The 13,653-nt window shown below is 53.6% G+C and overlaps 5 protein-coding genes across 5 annotated transcripts; 2 read left to right on the top strand and 3 right to left on the bottom strand.

Annotated features, from left to right (window-relative positions):
- Positions 1–3,304: 3,304 nt before the first annotated feature.
- On the top strand, positions 3,305–4,555 carry J4E83_002123 (uncharacterized protein; the record flags this gene model as incomplete). Its single annotated transcript, XM_049329073.1, has 1 exon — positions 3,305–4,555. The coding sequence occupies one exon, from the start codon at positions 3,305–3,307 to the stop codon at positions 4,553–4,555; it is 1,251 nt and encodes a 416-aa protein (XP_049192045.1).
- Positions 4,556–5,001: 446 nt separating this feature from the next.
- Positions 5,002–5,277, bottom strand: J4E83_002122 (uncharacterized protein; the record flags this gene model as incomplete). Its single annotated transcript, XM_049329072.1, has 2 exons — positions 5,002–5,105; positions 5,154–5,277. The coding sequence occupies 2 exons, from the start codon at positions 5,275–5,277 to the stop codon at positions 5,002–5,004; spliced, it is 228 nt and encodes a 75-aa protein (XP_049192044.1).
- Positions 5,278–6,346: 1,069 nt separating this feature from the next.
- J4E83_002121 (uncharacterized protein) lies at positions 6,347–8,876 on the bottom strand (the record flags this gene model as incomplete). Its single annotated transcript, XM_049329071.1, has 2 exons — positions 6,347–7,996; positions 8,046–8,876. 2 exons carry the CDS (start codon positions 8,874–8,876, stop codon positions 6,347–6,349), a joined length of 2,481 nt encoding a protein of 826 aa, XP_049192043.1.
- Positions 8,877–9,168: 292 nt separating this feature from the next.
- Positions 9,169–11,434, bottom strand: J4E83_002120 (uncharacterized protein; the record flags this gene model as incomplete). The annotated part of the gene is made up of 2 exons (XM_049329070.1): positions 9,169–11,095; positions 11,148–11,434. 2 exons carry the CDS (start codon positions 11,432–11,434, stop codon positions 9,169–9,171), a joined length of 2,214 nt encoding a protein of 737 aa, XP_049192042.1.
- Positions 11,435–11,952: 518 nt separating this feature from the next.
- Positions 11,953–13,283, top strand: J4E83_002119 (uncharacterized protein; the record flags this gene model as incomplete). The annotated part of the gene is made up of 2 exons (XM_049329069.1): positions 11,953–13,147; positions 13,213–13,283. The coding sequence occupies 2 exons, from the start codon at positions 11,953–11,955 to the stop codon at positions 13,281–13,283; spliced, it is 1,266 nt and encodes a 421-aa protein (XP_049192041.1).
- Between the last annotated feature and the right edge of the window lie 370 nt (positions 13,284–13,653).

The following is a 13,653-nucleotide window of genomic DNA, read 5'->3' as shown; positions in this document are numbered from 1 at the left end:
GTTGTGAAGCTGCTGGGCACATTGAAGTAAGTCAATGTCGAGCAAAAGTGCTCGTATACCAGTGTTACCAGCTGTCAATATCATCTTGTTCTATTGACTTGCCAAAATTGATCTTCCAAGCAGCAGTACCGAAGCAATACGTCCAGTGGTACGATATACATCATCTCTCAAACGTTCAATGTGGACAGATAAGCAGCTGAGAAGATGGATGCGTGAAAGCAATGGAGGGTGTCATCCTACACCTGTCTCTATCTCGGCCAGCGGAACTTCAGCCTTGAGTACGAAAGAGAAGACTTAGTCATCCTTGTGTACGCCTGTCTCATCCGTGCGCTGAACAGTATATACATTCAAGTATCCTACATTCCGATCGCCGAGTACGTGAACTCGTAGGATACAATTTAGCGACATATCAGTCTATCACTGCACAGCTGGACACAGCCTTCACTTAAGACAAGTATGCAGAGTGGGGGACTGGGTTCAATCATGTGCAGTAAAGCGCAGTAATTCCAGGTTTGAGATATGCAAGGTAACGACGCACGGGTTCATATCCGCTCTCTTCATCATTCTGCATCATATTCATAACGGCGTATACTGCAAAGAGTATGTTAGTCTGGACAAAACGACTCAGTTGCCGGATTTTAGACGGCCTATGCTGCACCTCAGAGAATAGGCTGCAGACTATGCCTCATTGCTTGGGACCGGAGGGTAAGACCATGAGATGGTGGGTGGGGAGGAGGAAAGCTGAGTGGTGGAAGTTCAGTGCTTGTGGATTTCATGGTCTGCCGAAGGAACTGAAACATATCACCTCAGCCGAGGCGCAATCAGTCACATGTTTCTTCGCGATTATTTTCTTGTATAGGTTTTGTGGCTCATTGGTACTCTACCTTGGTATCAGGGTGGAGGGTGATCTCGGACACACGGGTACCTAGTGGGTGGGACAGGCCTTAGGAATCTGGAACAGAGTGCTACGACAAAGCAGGCACACGCGACCTGACAAGCTGCAACGCTAAGGATACAACGGTGCCTTTTAATTCGAATGATGTGCTGCCAACGGTCGTGCGTATTCCCCAGCGGCTAGAAGTACTGGATACCGATGGGAGGGATGTTTTGCTATGCTTTTTTGAAAGAAGTCTCTAAATCGAGGGAAAATCCGACGCCAGGGTCTTCGAGATAGTGAAACCGACACAGTAAATTTTACATATTTTGTGTGGTTTGCTTCTCATGCAAGAGTGCAGCACACCTCTCGAGATGTTGAAGTACTGGGCAGAGCAGGTCCCTGAGTCTGTGGGCAGGATCACGGTGTTACGGATTTCGTGGGCGTCATAGCTGCGAGGCGCATCACAGTCAGTTGTAAGATTTGCTTTTTTACTTCAACGGCTTTACGGTATGTCATTGGCTCACACCAGATTCCAGGGCATCCCACAAACGCCCCGGTAGACAAGTCGAGTATAAAAAGTGGGCTCTAGTGAAGAGGTGTCCCGGGGGACCCGGGGAAGCGAGACAAGGAACATCTCGCCTGTCACTCACACTGGCGGCCCGCGATAGGTATCCGTGCAGATATCACTCTCCAATCGATAAGTTAGGTGGTGTCGAGGTGAAACACTCGGGCGGCTCGGGTTGGTGGAACTCGTTAGCTGTCCCACCAGGCGCTTCAAGGCAAGTCTGTGTTTGTCAGCCTGGGCCATGGAATGGCTGGTCTAAAATGGCGCGGGATTCTGCAATATCAGAAGTCTGGCTGAGATTGACGGGGTAGGTAATTTAGGAGCTGGGATGCTACAAACGGTTTTCTCGGGTCATGGGTGTTTCCAGTGAAATGGAACCAGGATGCTGTCAAATATACCGTATGATGATGCCACCCAGGCACGTCTTTTCTGTCACAGTTGACGATGACGCCCGGTTTGAGGCCACGGCGAGGAGAGCCGATGCCATGGTAGCGGCCAAGCAAGCGGCGTTCTCCTGAAAGTCCTCGTGGAACCTGCCAGAGTCTTGACATTATTCAGGAGACCCTCCTCGTATTACGCTGCGTCCAACAAAACTGAATTTGGAAGTCGTGCCTAGATGCCGCCTTCGATGCCCAGTGCCGATATTCCCGAGGCTGTATAACCAGTTCTGGTGCGGACGGATGCTTGGAAGCGTGTCACCAAGCTCCCCTGCAGCCTGCTGTGGGTACACGATGACACCCGGCCGGTTGAAATGGTGAAAAGCTAGACTCAGGTATAACAGTTGCGAAAGGCGGCAGGCGTCGCATGACGGCAGCCGCAGCCCGCTTCGACGGCATCTTGTGGCAAATTGTGTCGCGCAGCGCTGCATTTGTTGACGACCATGTATACAGCATCGGAGCCCGTAACGGAGAACAATCACAGAATGGGAAAGACAACACTACAGTGAAAGCAAATATCGGCAAGGATTATCACGCGCACGTGGTTAGATGAAGCGAGCGATCTTATCGATATGACTTGATGTCGTGCCGATGCATTCCCTGCACGTCAGCCCGAGAACCGAAGAATTCTGAAGATCTCTGATGGTGAAACAAGGGCCCTCGGGTTCTTTGCTAATCATCACAAGATGGAGTTTAAACAGCAGGCAGAATCTCGTATGTGATTCCCCCGCCCTAACGACCTTGGCAGAAACAAGCGCCGTTGCTACGCTCGAAAAAGCAAGACGTGAAACCAAGTCCGAAGCTCGTCAGCCAGGAACAGACAAAACACCTTTGCGGTGCTGAACGGAGCTGCTCCGAAACCCCACAGACTCCCGCGCTTCGCTGTTTCGAAACAGTAAGGCCAACTTCGTATCCGCACGCACGCGAGCTGGCCTTACGCACATTGGCCGCGGCCTGGTCAGGAGATGCCACTGCTGAGCAAATTCGACTAGCATGCTGGTCCCGCAACGGCCTCGAGGCGCTTGAGAGTGACCGTGCTAAACGGGAACGTAGACGAGCCCGACGGTAGTCTTGGTCAGTCGTCAGCAGATGATATAAAGGATGAAAGCCGCCCGATGTGGAAGAGGCCATCACTTCCAGTGACACACAGTCCCTCCTGACAAGCTAGCCTTCGTCGTCATTCATTCTACACTTCACTCTTTTGCATTCGAAAACGCTGGGTCGTCTTTTTCTTATTCACTGGACTTTTTTGTTGCTAAATAGGAAATACTTCTATACACTTCCTGTATTCACAGTGGAACATTGTCAACAGACCACCGTTGTGGAGCCACCAGCACTTGAAGTCTAGAAATTCTTCATTTGATAACCCCCCAAAAGTCACACTCTACGTACACGGTCTTTACGAATCCACCAACAAACTCAACCATGTACACAAACATATTTTCTGTTCTCGCCCTGGCTGGCGCTGCTCAGGCCCATATGTCCATGTACTACCCAGCTCCTCTAGGAGGCGCTCCTTCCATCAACCCACAATCTACGGAGCTAGATCCACAGTTCAACTATCCGCTTGGCTGCTGCGGCCCCGATGGCGGTGACAGCAAGCCCTCTCCTGGCCTTTGCCGTGGCCATCTCGACAAGTTCGACACCGAGGATGCCACTGTTACCTGGCAGCCTGGTCAAGACGCCTACTTCCAACTCACCGACTACGACTACGACCCCGAGGCACCTGGCGGCACCCACTACGGAGGCTCTTGCCAGGTTGGCTTCTCCACCGACAAGGGAAAGACATGGAAGATGGCCGCCTCATACCACGGCGCTTGCCCGCATGCCACCGAGGATGGATCTCCCGAGGCCCAGACCTTCGACTTCAAAGTCCCCACCAACATGCCAGAAGGCGATGCCATCTTCATCTGGGTCTGGCTCAACCGTGAGCACGAGGCCTTCGAGAACTGTGCCAAGGTCCACATCGGTGGATCCGGTTCCGGCTCTGGCTCTGGCGATACCAGTGAGCCCAGTGAACCATCACAGTCTGCAACTCAGCCCGAACAACCCGCTTACTCCGAGACTGAGCCCGAAGAGACTCCCGAGCCAACCTACGCACAGCCTGAGGCACCTGCTGAGGACGAAGAGGAAGAAGATGATGGTGAGCGATACGAGCAGCCACCGGCCCCTACTCCTGTTGAGAACGGCCCACCGGCTGTTGTCGTTACCACCGTTGTAGCGACCACCATCTACGAGCAATACCAGGCTACAGAGACACCCACAGCCGAGCAGAGCGACAACTCTGATCGTGGTCACTGGTGGAACCGTCCTCACAAGGAGGTCAAGGCGAACACCCGCCGCTATGCAGTAGACGGTTCGAGCTGTGAGTGCCGCCGCGACGAGCTTACTCTCGCAGCCCGTTGCGCTTGCGATTCTGCCAACAAGGCCATTGAACGCAAGGCTCTGCGCATGCATCGCCGTACTTTCTACAAGCGTGTCGATGCTTGCGACTGGAACTCTGCTCCTGCCATGGAGGTCTCGTACTATACTCCCGATGCCAACTGCGCACCCGGTGCCAAGGACCGCATGCCGGAGAGCGACACTTTCGAGCTAGGCTGGGACGTTAACTGCGGTGTCGTCGAGGGCCAGAGCGAGTATGAGATCAAGATGATGAGCTGCGACATGTACGGTTAGGTGTGTCTGTTTAAGTCCATATTTCCTCATACCTTATCTTTCACTTCTTCACTTTCGTTCATCATGTTCCTGAACGCTGGGATACGTTTTACTTCTTCTTAAAGCACAGTGGGGATCACCCTATGCTTCCAAACTTTTACACACTAGATTCGGGATGGATTGGCGTTTTCGTCACACATGGGAGGCTTCACGACGTTCACGCACATAACTTATGACGGTTGGGCTGCGTCAGAGCCTGAAGGGACACATTGTAGAGCACTGGCAATACTGCAAACAATTGATCACTTTCGCAACTAAACAGACTTCACATTTATGAATTCGTGCACTGATACTTATTACAATTACTTCATTGGCGACTACTCAAGGTTCCACAGTCATCCTCTTGGGTGCAAACCAGGAGAAATATCATTGCTACACTCGTGCCAGATTGAGGGACAGAGGAGCATCTAAGACGACTGTCCACCCTTCCTGCCGGCCTCCTTAGCCTTCTCACTGCTGGGCTCGAAACTGCCAGATGAGGCCTTGCCACCCATAGAGGCGATGTCGTGTTCTGTAGTCATGTCAATCCTAGCTATTTAGTATACAAATGTACACTTACGCTTGTCAGCATCCATAGATGCGAAACCGCCGCTATGGGAGTGCTCTCCACCTTTCTGTGCTGCGGCCTTGACTTCGTCCTTGGGACGGTTCGCAAAGTTTCCGGGGTTGTCGTTACCAGACATTGCTTGGTTTGTGCGAGTGGGTTGAGACAGGTATTTATGTGTGATAAGGTCGATAGTCGTCTCGGATTAGAAAGATGCTGATGTGCTCATCAGTAACCTATCGACTGAGCACTTTATATGCCAAGGTCTCCAGGTCAGGATCGTATATATGTCGTCAGTGCTCCGTCACAACAATTCGCATATTACTATGATGAAATTGCATCTTTGTTCGACGGCTACATCACACGTAGCCCAGACATCCAGCTACATGCAATTTACCCGCATCCACATAGTTGCGTACAACGCGGTGCTTAGCCTCGGCTATGTCATGACGGTAGTAAATGACATAAGAAAAAGCCTCTCGCGGTACTCAATGTCGTAGTGGAGAGGCTGACGACATGACGTGACCATTTCGTTAGTCGCTAGCACGGACGCGTCTCAAGGATCGCGTTGATGATCGATTATCGGATCATGGTGGACGCTTTGGATGGAGTGTAGACAAGCAAATGGTCGCAGGTATATTTGTACTATGTAGATGTAAGTGTCATGAGATTAGGATGATAGTCCTGAGCAACTCGTGTGATGTGCGCTAGGCCGATTCCGATGTGTCACGTGACAGCGCGAAAGCGCGCAAAAGGTTAGATACATCTAAATAGGGCGATACTCCTAGGTGGAACAAGCCAATACACTTCCTTGAGGGGAATGCTGAGGTTTATGGGAACTGGAGAGCGGATGAGACATGAGCATGGCTGGTGAGAGCATAGACTGGTGGGAAGATTCGATTGCACACACCTGCGTGGTATGACCACGAGTTCGCGCTCCAACGTATTTGAGAAACACAATAAATACATTTCAACATGGATAGCGGGCAACAATAGACACGAAAGAGCTTGACTGATGAGTCCCAAACAACGCCAGCGTCCAAGTCATCATCGTAACCAAGTGACTCCAATATACACCGCCGGAAATACACCCTCTTGACCCCATATTTTCATTGGGATCTCCATATACCCAAGTCTGATCCCAACCTCGCGACCGGTACCTCGTATCCAAGACCCTTCATAGCACGTACAATAGGAGGCCAGGTATTCTATTCCTGTGTCTTTCCCCCACCCATGCGCTCGATGTTGGACAGTAACCTGCTCTTCCCACCACTTTGACTCCGGTTTAAACCGGGAGCACCTTGGAACTTAAGGCCACCTGGTGCGCGAAGTCCTGATGGTTTAGCGATTCCACTGCCGGTGCGCTCGTTCATGGCACCTAGACGGTCACCCATCGCACTGCCGGGACGTCCACCGCCCAGTGCGGATCCGGGGCGTGAGGCACCGGGGCCACCGGCCAGGAAACCCGTGTTGCGCATTGCTTGCTGAGGCGGCGCTTGTTGTTGGGGGGCAGCAGGTGGTGCGGAAGCCATTTGTGAGCGGCGAAGGTCTTCTTGTTGCATCTCTTCCATCTTTTCTCCACACATGGAGAGCATCTGTTCGGCGGCCGCTACGAGCTCGCCTTTCTCGATGCGCTCAGCTTCAAGGTCTTCAACAAGGGTATCGTGGGATCTGCGAAGAGACTGAAGTTCCGACTGAAGCCCGGCGAGTCTAGCCTTGAGGTTCTCAATTTCAGCTCTCTGCGCTTCTAGCATCTGAGCGTCTTCGGCGTTTCGTGTGGTCTTTGAGGGAGACGCTCCTTGGCTCTCGTCCCTGGAGTCATGCTGGCCTGGATTGATCCTACTGAAAGTGTTGTCACGCTTCTTCTCTGCGTCTTCCACTTGCCCTTCGAGACTAGCAATCTGCGCCCGAAGCTCTTTGCATTTTTCGTCGGCCTTCTTCTGGTAATTGTCCTTGAGGGCTTTGATCTTCTTCTCGTGTTTAGCCTTATAGGCTGTGTGCAGGTCGCGTGCAATCTCATTGACCTTCTCGGCAATAGCAGATTGGCATTCAAGTTCTGAGTAAACCTTCTTGTTCTCATCGCCGTCATCGTTGTTGATGAAAGTCGTCATGTCGACGTTCTTGCTTTCAGCCTCGATGACCTTGGTTTCAAGCTCAGACGAGCGGCTCTCTGCATCATCAGCACGCTTCTCTGCATCGGCCAACCTCGCTAGGAGATCTTCGCGCTCAGCGTCGTTGCGTGCCATCTCAGCCTGGACGTCCTGCAGCAGTTTCTGGACCTCTTCGCCTTTTGATTTCCAGTCAACCATTTGTGTCTCTGCATATTCGCGAGCTGAGCGTTCGTCACGGACGGTCTCTTGGGCTTCGCCAACTCGGCGTTCAGCATCGGCGATAGCTTTGGAAAGAGCGTCGATCTCAGCCTCTTTTCCAGACAAGCTGGCGGTGAGAGACGACACCTGAGACTGAAACTGGGACTTTACAGACTCAAGCTCGCGGATGGTGACAGTAGGTAGCGATCGTGGTGTAGGCGGTGGAGGCAGCTCAAAATCCAACAAATTCAACATTTGGCTTCTCTGGCTTGGTGTTGCAGGTACTTGCGATCCACCCTTGGCCGGCGATCGCTGGTCTCGGTAATAGGAGCGGAGATTTGGCTCTGTAATAGACTTGCTAGGCGAATTGCGCCCGCGTCCGGGTGACGCACGGCGGGATGAAGAGAAGGATTCAATCTGGGCGGTAAAGTCCAAGAGTAAATTTGTGGTATCGTTATCGTTATACGCGCGCCGTGGCGTGGGACTGGGAGTGCGTTCGGAGCGGCGGACCGTAGAGGGTGTCATTTGAGGGCGAGCGCGAGGTGTAGCCTTTCAAACTGTTAGTATGCTACGTGAGATCAACAGCACATGGACTTACATCTGGCATGCCGCTCTTTGTTGGGCTCTGTTTCAGGGATGCGAATTTCGTCATATCGATCCCCGGCATCTCTGAGAAGTTGCTGAAGCAGGTATCATCGATGTCCAAGGATGTTGGCTCTGGCCCGTCTGGATTGAAGTCTGTGTTGTCCATGCTCAGATCAATCTCAAATTCATGGCCCCGAGATGTTCGCTTTCTGGGTGTCTCGCGAGTTTTAAAGTTGCTATCCTCCATGAACTTCATCGCGGTAGTCAAGCCCTCGTTGTCGCGGAGCGGAGACTCTTGGTGAGAAGAGGCCGGTCGCTTTGACGGTGTGACCGATGTTTGCCGCTGATGTGTATGGGTTGGCTTGCGCTGGACCGTTTCGGGCGAAGGTACGCGTGACGATTTCGAGGGCGATTGGCTTTTGTAGGAGTGGCTACTCATTGCGGACCCGCGTCGCTCGGTAGTAATCTCCTTGATGGGCGAGATGTTCTTCTGGGGAGTCTGTCGATCCGCACTGCCAGTTTTGAGTGCCGGTTCTTCAAAGTCGTCCATCAAATTCTTTGCTGGCAGCGTCTTCATTGGGCTTGTGCGCTCCTTCAACCCAAATTTCTTCTCCGGAGACACTCTGAAAGCGGATTGGGGCACGCTGTCCTCAAAGTCTATTAGCGGCTTCACCGGTGTGGCTGCTGCTCCAGGGGCAATGTTCTCCTGGTCTTGGACTCCGATGTGTTCGACGAAAGGCGACGAGGGCGGATCGTTGTACGCCATATCAATATCGTCGACGATGATGTTGTCAGAGTAAGTATTGAGCTTCTCGGGCGAAAGATTCGACATTGGTTCCGCCATGTTTGCGATTCGGGAAATGCGGTGTCTGGTGTTCGCCGGAGCGCGCAATTGTGTGTTGTGGTTGCTTGTTTACAGTCCGTGCGCGCTGGTTGCCCCTTCCCCATCCGGTATCCCCCGTTTTGGCCGAACCCCAACCACCATCTGCGGCGCAGTATGTATGTTGCAAGTACCGTCATCGCGAAACAACAGGACGTTACATTATGCTACTCAAATCCACACAGACAAATCTATTACCAAAGCTTCGTGTCTTGCATGTTGATGCACGTCATTGCAACCAAATATGTGATGTATTTCAGTAGTTAATTGCTCCTCGTAATGCACCCGCCAATCTTTGATACTCTTTCAACAGCTCGTCAACCTCCTTTAACTTCAACTCCTGGGCATCTTTGGCTTCCAGAAAGCGCTTCGCTGGTGGTGTGGTCTTCTTTAGTTGCTCCAAAGCCGCGATCGCTCTTGCACCCTTTTCATCTACTGGTGGCAACTCGTTCGTGGCTGTACGACTGAGTGGTTCTGGGGAAGGCGATGCTTTCGCTTGTTCCTGGCCCGCTGAGGGGAGAACAGGTGTGCTATTATTACTTACAGCGCGCGCAAAGCGAGGCAGTACATTCATGCTGGGAAAGCGGTTTAAGGGGTTGAAGTTGTTGCCCATATTGCGCAGAGAATCCACCGCGGAGGTGTTGCTCGGTGTTGGAGGATCTGCCTTGATCGGAGCTGGCGACGGTATCTTCTCCTCTACGCTCTGGCCTGGGGCGAATGCAACGCGCCGCCCACTGTTGCTACCGCCGGACTTGGTAGAATCGACGCTGCGATCTCTGATCTGCCTCCTACCAGCAAAGAGATCAGCCATTTTGGCATCGAGTCCTCTGCTAATTGGAGCCTCTGTTGGCTCATCACCCTGCACTGAACTTGCTGCACTGATACTCAAGCTGTCTTCATCGCGCTCTGCGCGAGTTGGGGAGCTCACGAGCTTCCTTGCATCTTCCAGTGTCTTGGGAAGTACTGGCTGTTCTTGCACAGGGCCATCGGGATTCTTCTCCTTTAGACCACCAAAGAAGAATTTGAAGCTGGTGTCCAAGGTGTTGTTGATTCTCCCAAGTGCCTGGTCAGCAGAGTCAAGAATCGAGTCCCGAACGGCATCAGAGGCAGCCTCGATCTTGTTGGTCTGTGTTTGAATAAGGTTACTCAAGCGACGCTGAGCTTTAGTGGTCGTTGGGCTGGAGGGTTCTTTGGGAATTGTCTTGGAGATGGGCGTGGCTGGGGTCTGGATGAGATCTGGCGCATCCGAAAGTCCAAGAGACATTGGGGTGATCTCGGATTTGGGAGTTGAAGGTCTGGAATCTGGTTTTGCGGGAGTGACTTCGTCGGCGCGCAACGAAGAAAGATCGACGGTTTCCAGGAATGAGATGGCTGCCTCGAGATTAACCAAGCAATATGCAGTTTCACCATCCATGCGAGTTGAACCGCGGAAACGATGGATGAAGTTTAGATCGCTAATTACGTTCAAGTTGACGGGTGGCATAGTAATGAGGGCGTAAATGAGGGTTGGCAGGATTTCATCAGCAGACGAGGTCGAAGGGAATATCTTGGACAGAGCTTCGACAATGGACTTGTGTGCAGCAGTCAAATGTTGGACCTTGCCCAGCGGGTACTTCTCCTCATTCATCTTCAGGATGTCTTCGCGTGCTGCAGATAGGTACTCGCGAATCTCGGGCTCCTTCTCCTTGGCTTTCTGGCGCTCTTCCTCGGTCAACTCCTCGCCAGTCATCAGGAGTTCCTTTAGACCAATGCCGACGAGGGAGAGAGCAGCTGTGCGTGATCTGAGTTTATGATCCCTTTCCTCGTCATCAGTACCCCTGTGCCGCCATATCCTCTGGTAGACCTTCTCGCATACGGCGCGCTCGACGGCCTCTTCTAGTGCGAACCGCTTGAGCTCGAGCGACCTGCGCGCTTTCTTGCGGTCGGCCATTTCAGTGGCACTGAGCATTTGTTGTTCCCCTGACGGGTCGCTACCCTTTCTTATCGACGATGGCTTGCTCGACGAAGCCGACGCTTTCTTCGCATTCGCGACATAGTTGTCGCTCGTTAGGCGAGCAGAGAGAGTGGCTATGTGTGTGCTTATCTTCGCGGAGGCGCGTCCGTAGAAGTCTTGGAAGAGGTCGGCGAGAGCTTCGGCGGACAGAGGGGTGGGATGCACTTTGGCTGTGAGGGATTCGAGGAATCTAAGGGTGTTACTATCAGAGGACGACGCATGCTATGGGCAACAGAAGGTACCTCTCGGTCAAGCTACGGATCTCGATAGGCAGCTCCTCGAAAGTGTCGGGCACTTTGGTCTCTTCGCTGTCTTCGTGCTCGTCCTCGTCTTCCTTCTTTGCAAACACGTCGCCGTCGGGGTTCTCGTCTTCCTCGGGCACCATGGCAGCCTTGAGCGGATCGAGCATGTCTGACGCATTCGGTCCTTGCAGCGTATTCGCTCGGCTGCGCGAGAGGGGGCTCTTGGGGGCAGAGTCGAGGCGCGTGAAGGAGCGTGAGGGATGCAGGTTTCTAGGCCGGTCGGCCATGGTGTTATTGCTGCAGAGGGTCTAATGGAAATCTAAAAGTGTCGTGTGCCTGCATTGGAAGGATGCTGCTGTGAAACGGTGCGTGAACGGAGCGCATGCGTTCACGTCATGCGGCAGCACGGCACTTCCGAGGGAACCGAAAGTCGCGGGTGAGCACTTGAGCAATGTGTTGAACGATTGTGCTTACTAGCGGGTGACGGAAGCGGGCGACAGGGCGAAGAGGCGCCGTCTTGGTGGTGATGGAGCTATGGGGGAGCTCCCCGCACGGCGCGCACGTGAAAAGGAGCTGGGCGGGCCTGGGGTCAAGTGAACCATCGATCGTCATCGATGTCCGACGGAGGCAGCCATCTCAGTTGGCGCCTGCTAACGCCTCCTCTGCGCAGGTCGCTCGTTGCAACTCCCTCTCTTACAACCAGAGATCCACCATGCGACGCCCAAGACCCTGCCCCTCCGCCTCGCGCGTGGCTGCTTCCTTCGTGCTGGCGTTCGTCGCCGCAAGCGTTGCGAGCGCGGCCGACATGCCCGTGATGCCGCCGCCGCCTCTCCCGCACAGCACTCCCCACGCCGACAAGGACTTTACGCTGCGCCACATCTTCCACCACGGCACCTACAAATACCCCGAGCTGCACCGGCGACTCGATATTCCAGAGCACGCCGCAGTATGGACAGCCCACGACGACGACGACGCGGCCAGTCGCGAGCCCGTGCCGCGGTTGCGCGTCAAGTCCGAGGCCATGAGCATACAGCGCCTGGCCGATAGGAGCAAAGAAACCATCACCGGCATACTAGAATGGGGCCGCATCACTGGGAGAGGCGTGGAGCTGCCGGAAGAAGACTGGACTATCGACGAGATAGCAGGCCCCAACGTGACGGACCGCGAGACCGTCCTGAGCTTCGCACGCATGGCCTCGGACGCCTACATACTCGAACCCGGCACGGGCGAGTGGGAGCCTGTTGGCGGCGGCTTCAACTACACAGAAGACTTTGGCTGGGAATCCGACGGTCTGCGCGGGCACATCTTCGCCGACACCGAGAACTCGACAGTCGTCATAGGCTTGAAGGGCACGTCGCCTGCCATGTTCGATGGTTCCGAAACCACTACCAACGACAAGATCAACGATAACCTGTTCTTCAGCTGCTGCTGCGGTCAGGGGGGACAGTACTTGTGGCGACAGGTCTGTGACTGTCAAACGTCGGCCTACACCTGCAACTCTACCTGTCTAGTCACTGCGCTGCGAGAGAAGAACCGCTACTACTACGCTGCACAGGACCTCTACCACAATGTCACAGCACTGTATCCGGATGCTGAGATCTGGATGTCCGGACACTCCCTAGGTGGTTCTGTTTCGTCCTTTCTTTCCCTTACATTTGGACATCCGGCCGTCACCTTCGAGGCTGTGCCCGAAGCCATGCCAGCGTCACGTCTCGGGCTACCCGTTCCCCCTGGCCACCAAATCGGTTCACTACAGCAGCGCAAGTTCACCGGTGGTTTTCACTTTGGGCATACCGCAGACCCCATATACATGGGAGCGTGTAATCAGGCCACCAGCGCCTGCACCATTGGTGGATATGCTCTGCAGAGTGTCTGTCACACCGGGCAGAAATGTGTATACGATACAGTCAAAGACTTCGGCTGGCGCATGGGCATCGGCACCCACAAGATTGTCGAAGTCATCCGAGACGTTATACTCAAGTACGATGCGCCTCCTAAATGTGAGGCTTACGTTGATTGCACTGACTGCTATATGTGGGAGTACTTTGACAGCAACGGCACCGAGACTACTACTACCAGGAGCTCAAAGCCGACAGCCACATCAACATCAACCAGGTCCAGTCGCACAAGAACTGAAACTTGCAAGACGCCAGGTTGGTGGGGCTGTCTTGACGAGGGTTCCACGACCAGATCACACACCAAGACTACGATTACGACGACATCATCGACCTCGACGTGTAAGACACCCGGTTGGTTTGGCTGTAAAGATGAGGACACGACATCTACAACCATGACAATCACTACCACACCTGCTCCAGCACCTACTGTCACAACAACCTCGGCGACACCTACCTCTACCTCATCGTGCAAGTATCCAGGCTGGTTTGGCGGCTGCCTCGACGGTGACGAGCCGCCTGCAAAGACACATCACACACCCAAGCCAACACCCACAGCTACCCCGACCAGCACGTCATGCACATCCGAAGGCTTCTTTGGGCTCATATGT

The sequence above is a fragment of the Alternaria metachromatica genome, assembly GCF_023757995.1.
Source record: "Alternaria metachromatica strain BMP 0045 chromosome Unknown scaffold_3, whole genome shotgun sequence".
Lineage (NCBI taxonomy): Eukaryota > Fungi > Ascomycota > Dothideomycetes > Pleosporales > Pleosporaceae > Alternaria > Alternaria metachromatica.
This window is presented reverse-complemented; position numbering and strand designations above follow the sequence as displayed.